Source organism: Acipenser ruthenus, chromosome 1 (genome assembly GCF_902713425.1).
Source record: "Acipenser ruthenus chromosome 1, fAciRut3.2 maternal haplotype, whole genome shotgun sequence".
Classification (NCBI taxonomy): domain Eukaryota; kingdom Metazoa; phylum Chordata; class Actinopteri; order Acipenseriformes; family Acipenseridae; genus Acipenser; species Acipenser ruthenus.
Genome location: NC_081189.1, coordinates 55,379,630 through 55,400,305, shown reverse-complemented (window position 1 = coordinate 55,400,305; position 20,676 = coordinate 55,379,630). Strand labels below are relative to the sequence as shown.

At 37.7% G+C, this 20,676-nt stretch overlaps 1 protein-coding gene across 3 annotated transcripts in view; it reads left to right on the top strand.

Moving 5' to 3' along the window:
- Window positions 1-4,509: 4,509 nt before the first annotated feature.
- Window positions 4,510-20,676, top strand: part of LOC117420826 (SH3 domain-binding protein 2-like) — a 42,315-nt gene continuing 26,148 nt past the window's right edge. The window contains exons 1-3 of one of the 3 annotated variants that reach the window (XM_034034497.2): window positions 4,510-4,665; window positions 13,092-13,231; window positions 13,713-13,815. In XM_034034497.2, the coding sequence (XP_033890388.2) occupies window positions 4,583-4,665; window positions 13,092-13,231; window positions 13,713-13,815 (326 nt within the window). In that variant the 5' untranslated portion in view covers window positions 4,510-4,582. Of the gene's footprint in view, window positions 4,666-9,412; window positions 9,695-11,096; window positions 12,034-13,091; window positions 13,232-13,712; window positions 13,816-20,676 lie in introns of those variants that run through there. The other 2 variants (XM_034034498.3, XM_034034499.2) reach the window with 2 other exon arrangements.

Below are 20,676 nucleotides of genomic sequence, written 5' to 3'. Positions count from 1 at the left end.
GAAGCGAGGCAGGCATCCTTGGGCGAAGCAAGGCAGGCATCCTTGGGCGGTGCGAGGCAGGGCAGGAGCAGTCCTTCCCATGACGGTGGAGGTGGAACCAGCAGGTATTCACCCTCTGCTGGTGGAAGTGGGAGGGGCAAGCAGTCCTCCCACGGCGGCTGAGGCGGAACCAGCAGGCATTCACCCTCTGCTGGTGGAGGTGGGAGGGGCAAGCAATCCTCCCACGGCGGTTGAGTAAGAACAAGCAGGCATTCACCCTCTGCTGGTAGAGGTGGGAGGGGCAAGCAATCCTCCCACGGCGGTTGAGGCAGAACCAGCAGGAATTCACCCTCTGCTGGTGGAGGTGGGAGGGGCAAGCAGTCCTCCCACGGCGGTTGAGGCGGAACCAGCAGGCATTCACCCTCTGCTGGTGGAGGAGGTAGAGGCAGCTCCTGCTGCTCTGCTCCTGGCGGTGGAGGTGGCAGAGGCAGAGGCAGTTCCTGCTGCTCTGCCCCTAGCGGTGGTGGAGACAGAGGCAGCTCCTGCTGCTCTGCTCCTGGTGTTGGAGGTGGCGGAGGCAGAGGCAGCTCCTGCTGTTCTGCTCCTGGTGGTGGAGGTGGCGGAGGCAGAGGCAGCTCCCGCTGCCCTGCTCCTGGTGGTGGAAGCGGTGGAGGTGGCGGAGACAGAGGCAGCTCCCGCTGCTCTACTCCTGGTGGTGGAAGCGGTGGAGGTGACGGAGGCAGAGGCAGCTCCCGCTGCTCTGCTCCTGGAGGCCTAGGTTCTGAACCTATGGGCTCCCCCCTTCTGGGCGCTGGATGCACGGGCTCCCCCCTTCTGGGCGCTGGATGCATGGGCTCCCCCCTTCTGGGCACTGGATGCTCGCGCTCCCCCCTTCTGGGCGCTGGATGCTCGCGCTCCCCCCTTCTGGGCGCTGGATGCTCGTGCTCCCCCTCTTCGTATTGCGTGGGGCATATGGCCAACGTGTGCCCATATGCCCCACAGCCAGGGCATAACTCCGCCACGAGGTTAATAACACAAACCTCCCAGCCATCATCCCCAACCTCCTCCTGCTGTTGCTGCAGTTGCTGTTGCTGCTGCAGCTTACCTCTCCCCCTTCTCTTCCTGCTCCTTCTCCCTGCCTTCCTCTCCTGGGCCGGTTTCTCCTCCTCATCCTGGAAGGGGCAGATTGCTACGGTATGCCCGTACACCCCGCAAGCAAGGCACCAGCCTTGGTCTTCCAGACCACCGAGGAGGTCCTCCAGTTCCCTGCAGCCGTTTCTCCAGCCTTCCATTTTATTTATATTATTTTTTTCCCAAAACACAAAAAAACACTTTTTGAAAAAAAAACAAACAAAAAAGTCCTTTTCCTGGTCTGGCTCCTGGAGGCGTTGTTTGTCCCATGCAGGACACCATATGTGACAGGATGGCTCGCAGAGGTGAGGTGTGGTGACGTCACGGACCAGGAAGTAACTGAAACCAAAACAGTGGATGGGCGGGTGAAGCTGAATGCAATGGCACTCAGCGTGGATTTATTAACAAACCAAAAACAAAAGATTTAAACAATAACAAAACACAAAACAAAAAGGCGCGATGGCCAAACAAACAGAAACAAGTATATTTTTAAATATAGCAATTGTTCTTTTTCCTAGCTCTTTCTCTCCGCTCTCCCGTACTCTCCTCTCTATACTCAACAACCAACCCCGCAGCATGGACAGCTGCCGGTTCTTATACTCTGGCCGAGGGGTTAACTAGTTCGGCCACAGTCTGCACGCGTTTGGTAAGGATGCATGACTGTCAGCTAGTTACATAATCAGTAGCTGATCAGTCATGCATCCTCATGGGGTTTTTAAATATAAATAATAAAAGACGCGGCGCTTTTAACTGCACCGCAAACAAAAATACAAATAATAATAAATAGGGGCGGGACACTCCGCCACATGCATATAATCAGCTTAGTGAATAAAGCAACTACTGCTTCATTTCTGCATGCGGTGTGGCTTCTCCCTGCTACACGGTAATTCTTGTCATTCACCGCCGTTTAGTGAATGAGGCCCTTTGTGTTTCTCTTTTTCCTGTCGGCCTGCTTTAAACATTGGCTTCCCTGTCACACCTCACTGAGCCTCCTTTTATGCCTTAAAGTGTCCTCCAAAAAGATGACTTGGTCAGTACATGGAATTACATGAAAATGTCCATATAATTCAATAGCTAAACATCTAAAAACAGTGTGATACAAAGTTAGTGGATAGGCAAGGTGTTTTTGCTGAAATCAGCTTTCTTAGTGTTACAATTTGTGTTATAACATTGCAATAATGAAAGAGAAAATAAAATCCAGACCTGACAGACTTTGTAACTGATATTTTACAACAATATTGTAATGATTTTGTTAGTAGTTCTGGAAGAATTAAAAGCAGTAATAATATGGAATTTCCTTGTACTCTTCAAAAACAATTTAAATACTTATTGTAGCAGTCACATAATGTGTATCCTCCTATAAACCATTATATCCATCCATAAAGCACTGGAAATTCAAATGGCCTTTTTTTCTGAAAAGAGAAAATAAAACACAAATGTTACAAGCCAAGAAATAAGGATTTTAAGAATGCAGTGGCCCCTTGAATGAAATATTTTGGTTTTTGACTCAATGGGTGTTACTAATTTACCCTTTTATACATATATACTGTATAAGAAGTTAACAAACAGAACAGCTTATGTCCACTCCCTTTCAACTAACTCAGAAAGCAGTAAGAAAGAAGCCAAGTCTAACAGGGGTGGGAATTGCCTTCAGTGATTGCAATATGTTTATCCAATGTGTCTAAAATACTTTACAGATCTCTTGTAAAAACCCCTTCTGGATTATCTGAACTGGAAGGAAACATTCCACACCCAAATCCCTTATCTCAACCTCCTAATAGTGTCTTTGATGTTTACTGGAAGGAAAAAAACCTTGAAGAAAACAAAAATTCCACTTGCATTTTTAGATCCCTTTGATCCTTCAATTTTTCCTCGTCTAGTTAGTTAAAGTTCTATATATTGTAGACATGATCAGATTTAAAAATATTATAGTTTTTATTAATATTATATTAGGAGTTACTGCCTTATTTCTCCAAACCTCATACATGTGCACAGGTCACCTCTGAAAACAAAATGTTACAGCTCAGCTCATCCAAACCATTTATAAATATTTTAATGGGGAGGCAGCAGGACCGTTCAGCGCTGCGCAGTCAGAGACAGCAGCTGCAGCAGGTGTGGCCCCTGGACTGTGGACTGAGTGTGTTAGTTCTCATTGGTTGTGTATGACTGCATCTGTTTGGTGAGTTTTCTGTGCTCATTTCCATAAACATATTACTTTTTTTGTGATTTTATGTCTAATTGTCCCCAACCAGGTCCATCTGAGCTGTATATAAGAGAGTGGTGGCCTGGTTGGGGTTGTAGTGTGTCTACGGTTCCTGACCTGTGTGTATTGTAAATAGAAGTGCCCGTTTGTTTTATACGCTGACTCCTCATTCTTTCCTCCACCGCCATAATCCGCTACAATACATTATTGTACACACTCTTTTCATGTTGAATTACAGAAAATATATAACTAAAATATATAACTAAAATATATAACTTTTCCATCAACAATACATATTGAATTTAAGAGCACCATCGGTTATTATTAAGTAGTTCTAGAATATTATCATAACAAATACACAAACTGAAAAACAATAGTATTTGTGAGGGTTAGACCCTCACTGTAATATTGAACTACCTGTTATTGTGATTATTATTATGATTGTTATTCTAAAGGCGATAGAGCCGTGAGTTCATTATGTATTTTGCATGCTGTTGATCAAGTGTGTTGCTGTAATTAGATTAGGGTGCTTCCATTAATGAAGTTACCGTAGCTATACATGTGGAACAAGTGTTTTGTTATTGCCATATGTTTGGTAATCTTCCACTAGAAGGGATAATGCTAATTTTCAGTCTTTACTGGTAATAGTTAACGACTAAAGAATATAATGACAATGATAATGATAATAAGTAAGCAATATAACAGTTTATCGGTCGTGGATTTCATGCAGGTTAAACAAATATGTATAAATGAGAAGAAACATGTGTATTGTAAAAGTATGAATGTTTTACTGTTTCCAGGACCATATTTTGGTCAATATCTATCATATGCTCCCACTTAAAGCCACAAAGCTCCTGACTTTGCATCTTCAGTCATTTAAAATTTAACATGATTGTTGGGAACTGCAGATTTAAAAGGCCGCAATGCCTGTAGAAAAAAATCAACTATACTGTGTTGCAAAAAGTCCCTACAGCAGCCGACTGTCTGGGTAGCTGGTCAGGTACAAACCTATGTCTTTCAAAACAGACTCTATCTCTTTGGAAACTCAGGAAATATATGACAGTTATACTATTGCAAGGGTGAGCATACAGTAATAGAACAAATCAGTAACAGTTAGAAGGAAATGACTAGCAATAATGCTACCCCCAGACTAAGACACACCTCCAGTGTCTCACTGGCAGTTGTTTCAGTAATACATCATATATGGGTCTTGTGCATGGCTTGCAATGGTGAAATGCTTGTTTGGATTAATGGGACTGTAATGAATTCATGGCTACATCTGTAAAAAGAAAGCAGTCCTTAACAGTGACTAACAGCAACTTAAAAATGTGTTTCCAAGAAACTGAAGCCATGTAAGTATTCCATTCTACAGTAAGTTTTAAATACTACCTAGTGAAACTGAACAGGTTGTGTGATACAAAAGTTGTTCAAAACTTCAGTTTGCACAGAGATGAGGTGTTTCCTTGTTTATTTTTGTTGGATAATTTCACATCCAATGACTGCTAGAAAAAAAAGAACATGAGATTGGCATAATGGCTTAAAGTATTTTATAATGACATTCACCCAATTAATTATAGCAAGTTAGTGATTCAAGTAGGAGGGTTGTGTAGGAGTAGTTGGCTGATTTAACCATGTGGAACATACTCAATACCTTATTATATCAAAATCATATTACTTCTCTTTGGTATCTACTAATTGTCTTATGCTAATATTATCTGCAGTTTTATTGCATATACTTTTTTTCTTAATGTTAATTACTATATATATTTTAAAGATGTCCCAGTTTTGGTAGGCTGCTCTTATTCAAATAACCACCTAGTATTACTGGAAAAATAATATGAAGCTTCCACCTACACAAAATATCATTATAAAGAGCTGTGACATGGAAATTGTGTATTTTTAGTTACATTTAAGTTTGTGCTAGATATGGCAGGGCTGGGAGTTAGAACCCCCTTATAATGAGATAGGTGTGAAAGTGTCAACTAACCCTGGTCACCTGCAATAAAAGAGGAGCTGGAAAGCCGGTTTTTATATATTAAAAAAATGTTATTTTGTTTGAATATTGTAATATTTGTACAACCTTTGAAGAGGTTATTGTTGTTTAGATACTGTTTGTATCATGTTTTGTTTTCTGTTATCACATCCTGGTGACTTTTTAAAAGTCAGACATTTAAATCACCCCTGTGGTCTCACAAGAGCCCTCAGAATCATATCTAACTACCACATCAGGTACATAAGGGTGTAACCATTAAGGGTAGAGTGGTGGAAAGTAACTGGTGCAGAGTTCTGCTCGAGCCTAAATTTAAAACCCGATCCGAACCTGACCAAACAAATTCGAATCTGACCCGACCCGACCCGACCATCTCCACAAATATATTCCAAACATACACTATTGAAACTAAGTTTGTGTTATATGTTGTATGTTATATGTATTATTGAAGTGGTGCACATGCGTCATGAGGCACAGGTGATGTAAAGTGTATATTTGTATTTAGGCACGGGGATTGCACAATCACTCCACATGCAGATTAAAGTGGGTATTAGTATGGAAGCACAGGGAGCACAATTAGTTCACATGCACATGTACCGTGATTCCAATTGAATGATTGATTAGCAATTGAGTCTCGGTACAGCTGCATAATAGAGTCAGTTTCACTCACTCAGGGTTGAGTGTCCTTGCATTAATTGGTCTGGCGTCACTACTACAGCCAGCCTTTTGTCACACTTCCGTATAGAGTATTTGAGATTTCCATTTAAAAAAAAAAAGAAAAAACCACTCTCAATTATTCATATCTCATTTACTTTCTTTCCTAATAATCAAACACTGCATGATTTAAAAGAAGACAACAACAGGCTTCTTCAAAACTTTGTTACCATAAATAGCCACACATTAAGATGCCCTTGCAGATTTGCATGATCATTTTGGACAAAAGAAGTCATGTACGACTGACTTGGCCCAGCTACAGGACGAATACATCCCTTTTTAGTGTGCCACTGCAGATTTGAATTTCCCGTCTTTTTGCTGTCATATTTCAGTAATATTTTGCAAGATTTGCATTTTACAAAGCCACATGGACTTTTATTATCGCTGAATACAACGTCGTAACTTTTCCAAACAGTGGATTTGACGTACCCTTTCCAGCAACGTAACTTTCCACTGCTACATATTCTCCTGTTGATAGTTTGTTTTGTTTTTTTCCAACAGAGAATCTCTCCTTCGTACACATTTTTGGTTAACTGACATGCATGCTAGAAGTCCTTGCCACTCACACAGCGCTTCACTTACGCAAGATATTTTTAGACAAGCAAAAAAGGAAGCAGGAAGTGAGTTTTAGGAAGCACTTGCACACAGATGAAGAAAAAAATACTTACTTAAAATTACAAACGCCAAAATCCACTCACTGATAACACACTGACCCAACCTGACCCGAGCCCGAACTACAATATACAAACTACACCCGACCCGACACGAACCCGACACTTATTGTCAGGTCCCGTCGGGCTCGGTTCGGGTAGCTTTTCTAAACTGGTGTACCTGTTATACTGAGAGTACATCATTCTGTGAGATCTATTAGGGCCACATGGGTTATTTAAATCTGAGTTTTTCTAAGTCCCTAGGATCTCAAACAGGAAATTATACAAAGTGAATCTAAACAGCAAGAAAGGTGCATTAGTTAAATTACAGAAACTTTGAGAGGATTTTCCATTATATCTTAAACTTAAGTGTTGTGGGTGTCTTGCTCTTGGTATTTCCTCAGAGTTGATGAGAAAACCAAAACTATGAGACAATTTACATGGTTTCCTTAATAAACCGCAAAGCAAATGTGTGAAAGAGAACATTTTCCGCCACAACAGACATTTTGAGCTAAATAGTACCTCAGGTTTTTATCTTATTGAAGTAATAATAACTTTAATTTTAATAATAACTTTAATTTAAATATAGCACCTTTCACACCGAAGTGTCCCAAGGTGCTGCACAATAAAATGTCCACAAATTTATAAACGCTGCAAACTTAAATACAAATAAGATAAAAGCAGAATTTCCCAAATGTATTGGTAAACAGTGTCAGAATAAAAACAAAAGTTCATATTTCAAAACCTAGGAAGCCTAAGAAGAGAAGACAGCTGAAAAGAGGTACGTTTTGAGAGAAGTTTTAAACTGAGAAACTGAACTAGGATTTCGAATGCAGCTAAGCAGAGTTTTCCATAAGGAAGGGACAATGCAACTAAAGCTGTGCCCACCAAGAGTAATACGCTTAGGTGAAATGCATTTAAGAAATGCAAGCTAAGAAGGTCCGTGATGTAAGAAGGACCCTGACCATGTAGGGCCTTGTATGTCAGCAGCAGAATCTTGAAAGTGACACGGGAACAGACAGGTAGCCAATGGAAATGTGCAAGAACAGGAGTAATGTTTAAATAAATAAATAAATAAATTAAAGTGAACATATACTGAGCAAATACCATTCACTAATTAACTGCCTTGCTTATTTCATGTTTTTATGTGTAAAAAGAAACTTGGTTGGACAGCCCTCAATCTTATACATCCCACTTAGGTTCTGTGTATTCACTTTTACAGTTTACATATTTGTAACCTGATGCTTTAATCTAGCAATAAAGCTCCCAGAACATGGACATGACTGATCGGAAGTCCTGCAGCAGTATTTGATAAACAGCTTATCTAGTAAGGTAACAACAACCTTTTTGTATCTGTGTACACATATTTTCTAAACTTGTATAAACCACGCTTCACCTTTAAAATCAGATGACAGAGGAAAAAACAAATGATGAACAAAGAAATACAGCTGCATAATTGGCTTTTTGAGGTTCAATCATTACACCCTGGTGGCAAAAAAAAAAAAAAAAAATGCAGATTTGAGAGAGAGGGTGTAAAAAGCTAAAAAAAAAAAAAATGACTAGCAACATGGAAATAATAATTTGAATCATTCTACCTGTTACTCAAATTCAGATTTTGTTTCCCACAATGTCAGTGGTGAGTAACCTAGTCAAAAATCAATTTTAGTAAGCCTGGTTAAAACTCATTGTACTATACCTTCTGAACCTAGGTGCATGCTAGCTCCTCCCAATGCTCCTTCTTCATGCTAAGAAGTAGCTGTGGTTGTAGTTGTTGCCTACAGGGAACTGGTTTAAATAAGCTGAAACTGACATTTGGTGTGAATCCCATTCAACAGTTCCTCTCAGGCCAGTGTACAGTACACAGTACTAAGTTCATACAACTTTGTAGCATACTACAGGTATGCACTAAGTTCCACGCTGCGTTTTGACCAGTGTTATTTTACATTTCAAAATCAAACAGGTGTGTGCAAAGGGGTTGCTGCATTCATATACATCCGTGAGTGGAATTAGTGGAATTACTAATGCTGAATACACAGGATTGTAACATTAAAACATCATTTCAAATTGTGGTGCAAAAATTCAATTTGAATTGGCAAAATGTCAGAATGTAGTTACATTTAAAGTGAATGGATTCTAGAATGAGAAATATTAGATAATCTAAATGGGATTGGGTGTGTGGAAAAGGGTAGATGCTGTGTAATTTAGAGAACTTTTCAGGGAGCATCTGGGATTTACTAACAGACCACAGGTGATATATTACATTTAAAATAGTCTCTGTGAAGTATTGTGTTTCTCCAGAAACTGTTTAATAAATGAGTAGTGTCCATGTAGTTAAAAAATACTGTAATTGTTATCAGCAAGTTTGCCAGTTTTTTACTTTTGGTTTTGCTTCCTGGAATTCAGTATAAAAGAGTAAGCAGTATAGATTAGTTTAACATTGAACATGATTGTAGGTTTCCCACATTATGTTATTTGAAAGGTTAAGCTACTTTTGTGTAGTTAATGTACTAGAAGCCAGTGTGAGTTTATTGTGAATATAAAGTTCAAAAGTTCAAATAAAGATTAGTAGAAGAAATCAAAACAATTCCCTTTGTGCTCTTTTGCATGCATAATATCTGCTGCAGAAAACAAAACTGAACCCAATGAAAAAAGGTAACAATGTTAAAACTGTTATCAGGGTTGTACCAGGAAGTGATTTTTTTTAATTTGAAAGGCATCATATTGCCATTTTTAGTCATTCCTTCCTAGTTGCAGGTTTGCCGGTTGTAAAGCCTGCATTGTTTGAGAGTGCTGTACTTGCTCAAATTGTTTGAACTCTTAAAGCTGAAGCATGTAGCATATTTCAGTAATTTAAACTGTCATTTAAACACCAAATCATTGCTTTAGATTGGATGTAATTACAATTATCCTTACCTAAGTGGTTATTGTGCTATTATATGAGCTATGTTGTGTGGTGAGGTGATACATGTTTTCAACTTGAAGAGTATTCACCATGGACGTCAGAAGAAAGGACCAGTACCGATGGAGGTGAGGCTAGACTTTCTACTTAGTTTATCAGTGAATGAGCCAGTGTTTATTTGGGGCAAATGACTTTAAGGAAAGGAAATATATTGTTCAGGATTGTGAATGTCTAACTAAACATATAGTAGACATGTTTTAAAAAATACAGCTTTTGTAACTACATAGTATGTTTATGAGGATAATTACTTAAGGTTTGCATTTCTAACTGTTTCTTTGCTTCAATTTTAAATTGCCAACGCACTGCTGCCTATGTTGTTAATACATTATGTACAAGAACAAAAGACAAACAAATTGAGGGGAAACTCTTAACTACAGTAATGCTTTCTTATACAGTGAAACATATATGGATGTTGATAAAACAGTCTGTGTTTCTGCTTGTGGGTTTTCTCTCTGAGATTGGACGTTTGTCTATTGGACCAGGGCCAAAGGTTGATGTAAACTTGATACAGAAATATAATTGTTCTTTTTTGTACGGACGAGTGGGGACCTTTAATTAAAATAAACTAGTTTTATATTGTTAATCCAACATATGTATTCAAGACTGTGATTATTTGAAATTGTACTATGGTATGCAGAACTGAAACAATTGACCTGAACAGGGAAAAACCTTTTTATAGCTGTGAGCAATCTTTAAGGTGACACTATTGGTTGCAGCCTGTGGTGACAAATAATGCCTGTCATGGCACACTTTTTGGTCAAGTGAAATTAATTAGAACAAATAAGTTAATAATCAAGATTTTAGATTATTAAAACATTTATGTATGCATTTTAACATAGCCACCCAAGTTTGTTTTGATGTTTTATATTTTTGTTATCCAGACTTAAAAAAAAAAAAAAAAACTTTGATTCAGGTTAACCCAATCTTTCCTGCCACATAACATATATAGTTTTGGAACAATAAAGGTCATGTTGTAACCAGACATTACACAAGGCTTCCCATGCATACTTCAAAACCCTATACTTTATCACAATAGCCTATGAATGCAAATTGAGGAAAGGTAACTACAATTTGCATACAAACCCAAAGCAAAAACTTTCACGAGGAATAAAATACAGCTCCAGTGACTGAATGCGAATGACTGAGCACTCAGACATCATCAGTGAGAGTTTAAATATACTGTAAATATAAATATATAATTGTATATGTTATACTGACTAAAGCTTTTATAATATAACCTTACTCATGTCACTTGTACAGTATGTGTTGTCTAGTAGTGGTTTCTAAATTGAACAGTGTCAGTTATGGTAATTCACTGTTCTCTACCAGGGAGAATCACAGTCTAATTCAGAGTGTTTGCTTCTAGTTTCCTGTTTATCCATTCTCAGATTAAATAGCTGCAAAAGGACATTCTTTGTCATGTTGGCAGTCTGGGCGGTGCTTTAATTATTTTTACTTTACTCGTCCCAACTTTTTTTTTGGTTTTTACAAAATTCACAAATGCAGCCACAGAGGCTGCCAGAAGAGTAGAAAGCTCCTGGTTTCACGTGTCTTTCTAGAATGATGGATACAAAGTCAGGACCTTGACTATTAGAATTCTTCAACAACAATGGATATAGCTGCAATCTATAGAGCACACAGTGAAAGGGAAGACTAATACAACTAAATATTTGAGCAACAGAACTGCCTTTGCTGTTAGAAAACAAAAAAGCAGCTGTCCCCCTCTCCATGGACTCCAAGCTTCTTGTCTAGGGATGTTGAAAATTTGTCAGTCTGGGTTTGGTTTAATTTAAAGTTTAAACCTAAATCCCTTGGCAGCACTTTAACCATCTGCTCCACCCAGCTTTGAGCTAAAAGACTATAATTTTGTACAAACACAGAAGTATCGTCCAAGCTTTGATGTATTGCATTTGAGTTTTTATCTGGACCTTTTGCATACTAAAGTCAGAAGAAATTATCTGTGGGAAAAAAAAAAACTACTAAGAAGAACTTAGAGGAATGGAAGTCACTGGAAAAGTTGAACAGCTATTGTAAATTTGATTATGTCTTTTTATAGCTGTGGCCAATCTTTGAGGTGACACTATTGGTTACAGCCTGCAGTGACAAGTAACGCCTGTCATGGCACACTTTTTGGTCAAGTGCTTCTAGTTTCCTGTTTAGCCATTCTCAGATTAAATAGCTGCAAAAGGACATTCTGTATCATGTTTGCAGTCTGGGTGGTGCTTTAAGAAGAACAGAAGAAGGGAAGTGACTGGAAAAGTTGATAATCTACTGTAAATTTGATCATCTACTGTAAATGTGATCATCTGTACATTTGATTATGTCTTAAGTCTTTGTTGGAGAAGTGTACTACTTCCTACAGTTCCAACTTCATCATCATTACAGTCTTTAAGATGAAAACGAGAAGGTAAATATTTACCATTATATTTCTTTTGTTGCAAGGAAATTGCTTTTCAACAAGGGGTACCAGTATATAGTAGCCAAGTTTTATTACAGTAACTAAAATAATGTTATTGAAATATTCTCATGCATAAAATTTGTGATCTCTGTCAAATAGGAGATGGATTGTTGTATGTAACTTGTAAATGAAAGGACCAATGGAGATGAACATTACCGATCATTGGATTGCTTTTGGAATTAGTAATTGGGCGGCTTTATTTTATTTTGTTTGTTTTCAGTAAACAGCAGAACCTGAGAAAATAAAATAGGTAGGTTGTTGAGTTGCAGCTATTTTTTTTAAACCAAAATGGACAAAAATGGACAAAATGCACATCAAAAGAGTTGTATATAGTAAGCTGTGGCAAATATCCCTCCCCCCCAAATGAGGGTAAATGACTAGTGGGATTTAAGTTTTTTTTATTTTATTATTATTATTTTTTAATCCGTTCCATTTGATTTTTACCCACGTTTACAAATTATACACAAAATAGATATTCCCATTATTTATTTCCATTTGGCTGCTGCTCGCATGTGGGAGAGCTGTCTCCCTGTACGCTAGTAATTTCCATAACATCAAATTATGCTTCCATTCATTTTTCTTGACCTCGTTAACATGCATTTTGATTAACAAGTTCCCCTTATCTAGTCGTTGAGACAGGAAGTGATATACGTAACCTGTGACAATTAAGCTTTTTAACAAGAAATGCGATTATTAACAACCTCACTGACTCAATTTCAAAGCATTAACGGATTGATTTAATTAACACATTTCGTTTGAAAATCACTTGCTACTAAAGCTGTCATTACTACACCACGAGTTCGATACAGTAACATTGATGTTTGAAAATCCCCCCCCCCCCCCCCTCACCACAGTGGCTTGTTGCAAATAACATTAACAGTTTGAATTTCCTTTTCTCAAAAAATAGTGAAATAAATAACACTTTGACATAACAATCATGATAAATGTGCAATACAGTTTTGGTTATTCAATAAGCTTATTCACAATGTTATTATAATGTTTTGCAGAAAAATGGCCTCAGGGGAGGTAAGCTGGCCAATTCCTATGAAGGCCATAGGAGCACAAAACCTCTTGACCATGCCAGGTGGGGTGACGTTTTCCGGATATCTCCACAAGAAGGGAGGTACACAGATTCAGATTTTAAAATGTAAGTAGCGGTAATTCATGGGGTCATAACCATATTTATGTATAGTGTGTATGCCATTACAGTATTTAAAAATATATAAATATAATATTTAGACATATAAACACTATTATAATACTCTTGTTTTTATTAATTATTAAATTAATAATCACATTAATTTTGTATTTAAACACTACCATAATTGGGAAATACAATGGGGTATATTCTCATAAAAAAGTAGTCTTTAAGTTGTCTCTCTTGTTTTGGAATTGCAATCCATGTTCCCTTCCAGAAAAATGTGCTAACTGCAGCATAAAGATGTGAGAATTTGGTCTAATGTATCTTTTGTCTGTGACATGTAAATGCAAAATGACTGAATTTTTCTTAACCGCATACAATTAAAAAAAAAAAAATTTTATTGGTTTCCACATCATAAACATTTAAAAGCCTTTTGCCTTTATGTCTCAACTTTGAAAATCCTAACTGATACTTTTTGTAATTTCAGGGCCATTACGGTTTGTCATCGTACACAAAGGGTGTCTTTACTACTTCAAGACAAGCACCTCTGATTCTCCACAGGGGGCGTTTTCTTTAAATGGGTACAACAGGTCAGTTGGGTGAATAGTTGTTCTGTGAATTACAAGGATTTCCAATGATTGAATATTAAAAAGAAAAAAGTACTCGATCTTTACAAAGTTTAATAATGTTTCCCCATGTTTTAGTAAAAGCACTTCATTAAATTGACAGTATCTCCTGTATTATAGCTGTTGTATGTCATTGATGTTTACTTTTCAGCCATTGTACACAAGCAGTGCCAGCAATTTAGTCAGCATTTCTTTCAGTTATGTTATTTACATTATTACATTGTTTTTTCACCCATCCTGGTTTAAACATATGGAGAAAGAATTCCATTACCTTTACCAACATCACTAAACTGAGGCTGAATAGTGAATAGCTTTCATACAATGTAGCATAGAACAGCTGTTTCTTCAGTCTCACCAAAGCAGGAGCAATCAAATCACTTTGATAACAGTCATGTGTGAGCTAGTGAAGTCCAACCCATGGCTTCTATACAGGAGATGAAGGTGACACAAAAAGAGAAGAGAAAATGGCGTTAACCCCGACAAATGTACAGGTTGTTTTGAATTAAAGTAATCCATCGCGTATTCGACTGCGGTGGGGCCAGAGTAAGGGTGGATATGTAAAAAGTAATATGTAAAAATAAATGAATTATACACAGCTGTAACGATTACTATATTCACACAGTTATTGTTTTGAGATTCAGCTTTTATTAGGGAGCTCCCCTAAATCCCTGGTTTAGAAAGATACAGCTAATTAATGCTTGTGACAGGGCAGCCATATGGGTGCGTGCATACGCTGCTGAGTGACAGGCAGGAGATCGAGACAGAGGTTGAAGTTGATACACCCCACAGGCAAACAGGATTTATATACACATCAACACACTGAACAGCCCACGTGACACTACCAGCAATGGTTGCGCAAGGAGCACATACAACACAGTGTACGAAAACCTTGCCAAGACATCCCACCTATGAAAATTAAATATATTTTATAATATATTAACTTCAATACATTATCATATATTTCATAATGTATGTGTTGTAATATATTTAATATATTTTGCTAGTGATGGGACTGAAGTGTCAGTTGATTCGACCCCACATGAACCAAATGAAGCAAACAGTGTTACGAAGCAAAGGTTCATGTGGTTCATTTGAACCACTAGGTCATGTGACCCATGAACGGTGTTTAGCAGTACCCAATATGTATTCTTTTTGTCCTGTGCTCACAGTGCGGTTTTTGAAATCAAGATGCTGCTTTTTGTTTTATATTTCATAAACATTTCCATATTTTTTCAAATTAACAACATACACAAAAGGATTAAGTATGTACAAACAGAGCTCTTTATGAACATTATTGGTAAAAATGGAAATGGCAGGGATTCAAACCCACTATTTTCCACCTCTCTACTTTATAGCAATAGCTACATGTGCCACCGAAGAATCTGCTTGTAAGCATGACTCAGAATTTCCTGCTTATCACACCATCTTACACACTACGGGTGCTGAAGTCTCATCAAATTACGCTGTCTTTTATTTCAAGCAACAAGAGCTTGTTTTCGATTGGACAACACTTTTATATTTCTAGTATGATTATTTAAGAAGGTTTTATTGGTTAATCGCATGTATGGTTGACATACATATAAATATATCAGACAATTTCGAAAAAAGCAACAGCCAAGCTGTCTTTAGAAAAAGCACTGAAATGTTCCTTTACACTGAAACGATTGTTTAAATTATAGATGCCCACTTAACCTAGAAGATTAAAAATGAAATTGCTTGATATTTTATGTCAAAAGTGTATGAAATGTCACTATATAACACATTGCCTTCTCTGAGCATTAGTGCAATTGTTCACTTTACTAAGTGCCTGCTCTCTGGAGATAGGAGGCTGTCTTTACTCTCAATGTATTTGTGCAGATCTACCAAGAGATGGCACTGAAGAGCATGAAGCACTTCATGTGCTTCGGCTCAGTGAATCTTTTTGCGAACCAAATGATTCAGAGGGTTCAGTGGTTCAGGAGGCTTCACTTTTCCCATCACTATATTTCGGCATATATAAATTATTGCCATTTTCATATATTTTAGTTTGGAAAAATATATTGTGAAATATAAGGTAATATATTTTTTACATATATTTATACAGAAAATATAGTATACAGAAATATAGTAATAAATATGTTGTAATATATTGTTAAATATATGCAGATGTACAGTATCAATATATTTACAATATACTGGAAAACATATTGTGAAATATATATGTATACTGTAGCAAAGCAGGGTGCTTTAAAAGCACCATTGTTGGGTTATACACAGGAATGAGACACACACTGGATTTACTAAGTGCAAGAACGAGACCCTACCACTGCTGACGGTGACAGAACATAAATCCAGGAACACTCAATAACACACAACACTTCCCAATAAAACACTTGATATAACAACAACAACAATAACACAATAATTAACAGCAATTTAACAGACAATACATTTTCCCCATAACCCTGCAGTCCCAGCGTCCGTTGCGCCTCTATATGCAAATGAGGCACTTGCTACTGTTATCTATCAGCCAAGAAGAACATGCACAAGGAATTAAGGCATATCAATTGGGATAAGACATAAAACCGAGGTCCTATTGTAAATGACTCTGCAGCAGCAGTTGCTGATGCATAGTTCTCCCCATAGTCTCTGTAAGTCGCTTTGGATAAAAGCGTCTGCTAAATGACTAATTAATAATAATAATAATAATAATAATAATAATAATAATAATAATAATAATAATAATACTAAATTGAAGGTAAGAAATTAAATTCTTTGTCTACGATGTCTATCCTCTTTTCGTTTCAAGGCTGCTCTCTAGGTCTGACAGGACAATGTGTAAAATATATTCATAAAATACAAAAATATGAATGATCTTAATGTTAAAGTATAAACAATAGATTCCATATTCATACAAATATCAGGAGGCTGTGTGGTCCAGTGGTTAAAGAAAAGGGCTTGTAACCAGGAGGTCCCCGGTTCAAATCCCACCTCAGCCACTGACTCATTGTGTGACCCTGAGCAAGTCACTTAACCTCCTTGTGCTCTGTCTTTCGGGTGAGATGTAATTGTAAGTGACTCTGCAGCTGATGCATAGTTCACACACCCTAGTCTCTGTAAGTCGCCTTGGATAAAGGCGTCTGCTAAATAAAGTAATAATAATAATAATAATAATAATAAATAATAATAATTTTTAAATCATGAATGGAAAAACTGTTGCCTCAAGGACTTTGTCAGTGTATCATTGAGCAGTAAGGTTGCCCTCAATCTGCACCAGAGACGTTCTTGTGTTAAAGGAGATTCCTCCCCACATCATCACACTTCCACTGCCCCACCGGTTGGCTTGAAGAACCAACAGTCAGCATAACGGTCCTAGGCCAGTGTGGTGACCCTTTACCTTCCAGGATGTGGCCTGTCCCTCACAGAGCCGGTTTCCTGGTTTCTCTGGACTAGTCTGCTGATTGTTGGAGCAGAACATCTCATTCTCCGGGCAACTTCTCTCACAGACAGGCCGCCTCAATCATGCCGATAGCAACCAGGCGATCTTCATTACTCAAGCGGGGCATGGTCGTATCTTTCGTTGTTCTTGCGTTAATTAAAATCATGTCTTTTCAAATGGCTATTTATACAGATTCTTAATTAACTCATTTTTTTGCAATTTTAACTCAGCTCAAATACCAAACATTGAACACCTGGCGTTTTTATGAAATCACATGACTTGAGCTCAATATTTTGTTATCCCAAGGAACAATACTACTCAAACAATCAACAAACCTATATGCTCAATATTTAAAATATAAATAACATTATGTATGTGCCCAATGAGCTACTGATGTAAAACGTAGACTGTTGAATTTTCATTGTGCATCAGTATATATACACACACAATATAGAATGTCTGTTTCTGTGTGATATTGCTTATATTTCAAATATGTTTCAACATTTGTTTCCGCTCATTTATATATTTTGGGATAAGTATTAAATATATGTTAAGTCGGTTAATATATTTTATATATTTTGCAATATATTTGAAGGTAGAAAATAGATTTAAAATTATGTTGCAATATATTTAATTTTCATAAGGGTCACCATCAGTTCAGTAAGCGGAATTCCCAGAAGAGAACCAACAGCCTTTGACAAACTCTGGAACTCAAGCAGCCAACATGTCCAGTCTCCTTGAAATAGCCTTTGAAGTAACACAGCGTTTGCTTTTTGAATATGAAAATAACTTTTTAAATATACTCTGAAATGATCATGTAGTTTACAAATCAAATCTTTTTCCAACTGCATGTTGCGATCTGCGGTACTTTAGGTTAAATAGTCAGAACCTTTTCTAGTGGTTTACTAATCAGGCATGATTAATACATGAAAAAATAAATAAAAATAGAAGCATACCACACCTAAGAAGAACATTTTAGAGGTTTATTGTCTTACCAAGCATTGCAAAAAGATGACGAGGCATTTTTACTTGGTTTAAGGGCTTTTGGTTGCTTATCTTTCATTGATCATAGATAGTGCTCTTATGCCTTTGCTATTTTGTGCAATAATAAACCCCACAGATAATCTCAACCAATTATATTCAGAGTATAGCATCAATATTCTACTTTATAAATCAGCTTGATAAATTCCAGCAATCTAAATAGCAGCTGTAAAATTGTGCAGTTCGGTCTGGTCACAGCTGTTTCTTGTACATTTTATATTTTAAAGGCAACATTTGTTTAAATATTTCAAATTGGTTTATTATCTCATTTGATGGTAGGTTGTTACTGTGTGGTTCAGGAGTTAAAGAAAAGGGCTAATAACCAGGAGGTCCCCGGTTCAAATCCCACCTCAGCCACTGACTCATTGTGTGACCCTGAGCAAGTCACTTAACCTCCTTGTGCTCCGTCTTTCGGGTGAGACGTAATTATAAGTGACTGATGCATAGTTCACACACCCTCGTCTCCGTAAGTCACCATGGATAAAGGCATCTGCTAAATAAACAAATAATAATAATATTGAGTAGTGCCTCTGATGAAGTATTGTCAGTGGAACTAATCTATATTCCTAGTAATCTGTAAACTGTTACTCTATTCCTTTTTAAAATATGTTTTGCATTCAGTAATGAGCAAATTCAAACACAATGGATCCATTACACAGGGGGATAGCTGTCATAAGTGCAGGTGGTGCAGCTGCTCCAGGGCCCATGAGCCTTTGGGGCCCACTCATGCTTCAAATATGTGAAAATGTAAATAAATAAATATTTAAATTAGGCTACGAGAGTAATGGCATTGGCAGCAAGTGCAGCATCCGGGATGGAAACAGAAAGAAAGCGTTATAGCAATCAGCCTTTTGGTGCATTCCCCTTTAAGAGAGACGGGCTGTGTGCGTGTGTCAGTCAGCTGTGTGTAGCAGTGACGTTTCATTACACCAGTTGAGAAAGCTTTGTGTTTTACTCTTTTTTGTGCGATGTGTTTATATGATGGAGCGCACGGTTGCAGATATTGGCAGCGTGTTGTTGCAGCTTGTAAATGCATTTGAATTAAACAAAGCATGCTTCATAAACGCAATGCTTACTGGCAGTTTGTTTAAAATAGCCAAAGGAATATTTAAACCGAGCTGCTTATTGGCTATTGGCAAGAAAGAGCGCAAAGTACCGTGACAGATATTAAGAAAGCAGAACCATGGAGGCAGGGACTTCTAGAGTTAAGAAAGAAGCCATCATCAGTTGACGGTTACTTTACCGTTTGTTTTGTATTATTTTTTTTAAAGCTTAGCGTGGAGATGGCTTATAGTAAACTGCATAGCAACACTGTGTATTGTAGCCTAATTAATCTAGTTTACATTTGCTTACTTTTAAAGCAAAAAATGTCCCCATGTTTAAAGCAGTTTGAGTGTTGTTTTTGTTCACTAACAGATTTATGCATGTGTAAATGTCATCTTCTATAGATGTTCGCAAATCTGACTTTAAGACATATCTGCCTTGTGATGTTGTACTGCTATTTACGGTATATTATTTATGTATTTTAATTTATTTTAATTTGTTTTATTTAGTGTGTCCAATTATTATTTTTCGCACGATTTTCTCCCAATTTGGAATGCTCAATCACCGGCAGCAATTCCCCACGTGGCTTAGGAGACCTGAAGGTTCAGTGGGCATCGTCCGATCCCACGACCAAGCTGATCTCTGGAGGGCAAAAGCCAGACCCGCAGGTGTCCGACTAGCTCACTGGGGCGCCTGGCCAGCAGGGTTGGCTGTAGAGTTATGAGAAACAGTCCCTGACGGTTTTGCCTCCCTAACCCACGGGAGCACCATAGCCAATGTGGCACTCCCGTCATAGTCCTCAGCAAAGACCAGCCTTTTGAACAGTCAGGATGCGAACCTGCGCTGTATGACTCATCCTGCACACCACACAGCTGTGCTTCTACCAGGTGAGCCACTAGGGGACCTACAGTATATTATTTTAATACATTTTCACACAGGTCCTATTCTCACTTGGATTTAGTGCTATTTAAGCACTGGAAGAAGAATCCATAGGGCTATGTGTTTTTGTTATTGCTAAACAGAATCATCTTTCATACCGTTTCATGGCCTGACAGTTTTTCCTTCCAGCTTTGAACATGTCCAAACACACACGGCTCTGGTATTTAAGTATGAAATACCTTAGGAAAAGGGGTCACACATTATTTTAAGGGCCAGTTTTTTAGTTTATTAACTGTTAACAAATGTTGTTCATTTTGAGCTAAGAGTTATACAGTCTTTATAAACTAATGTAACAGGCAGTGTTGTGTGATGCACTGCTGCTACAGATTCTGTTCCCTTTTTAAAGCCCTATTTTTGCTCACATACTAGATGGCCTTGGAAAA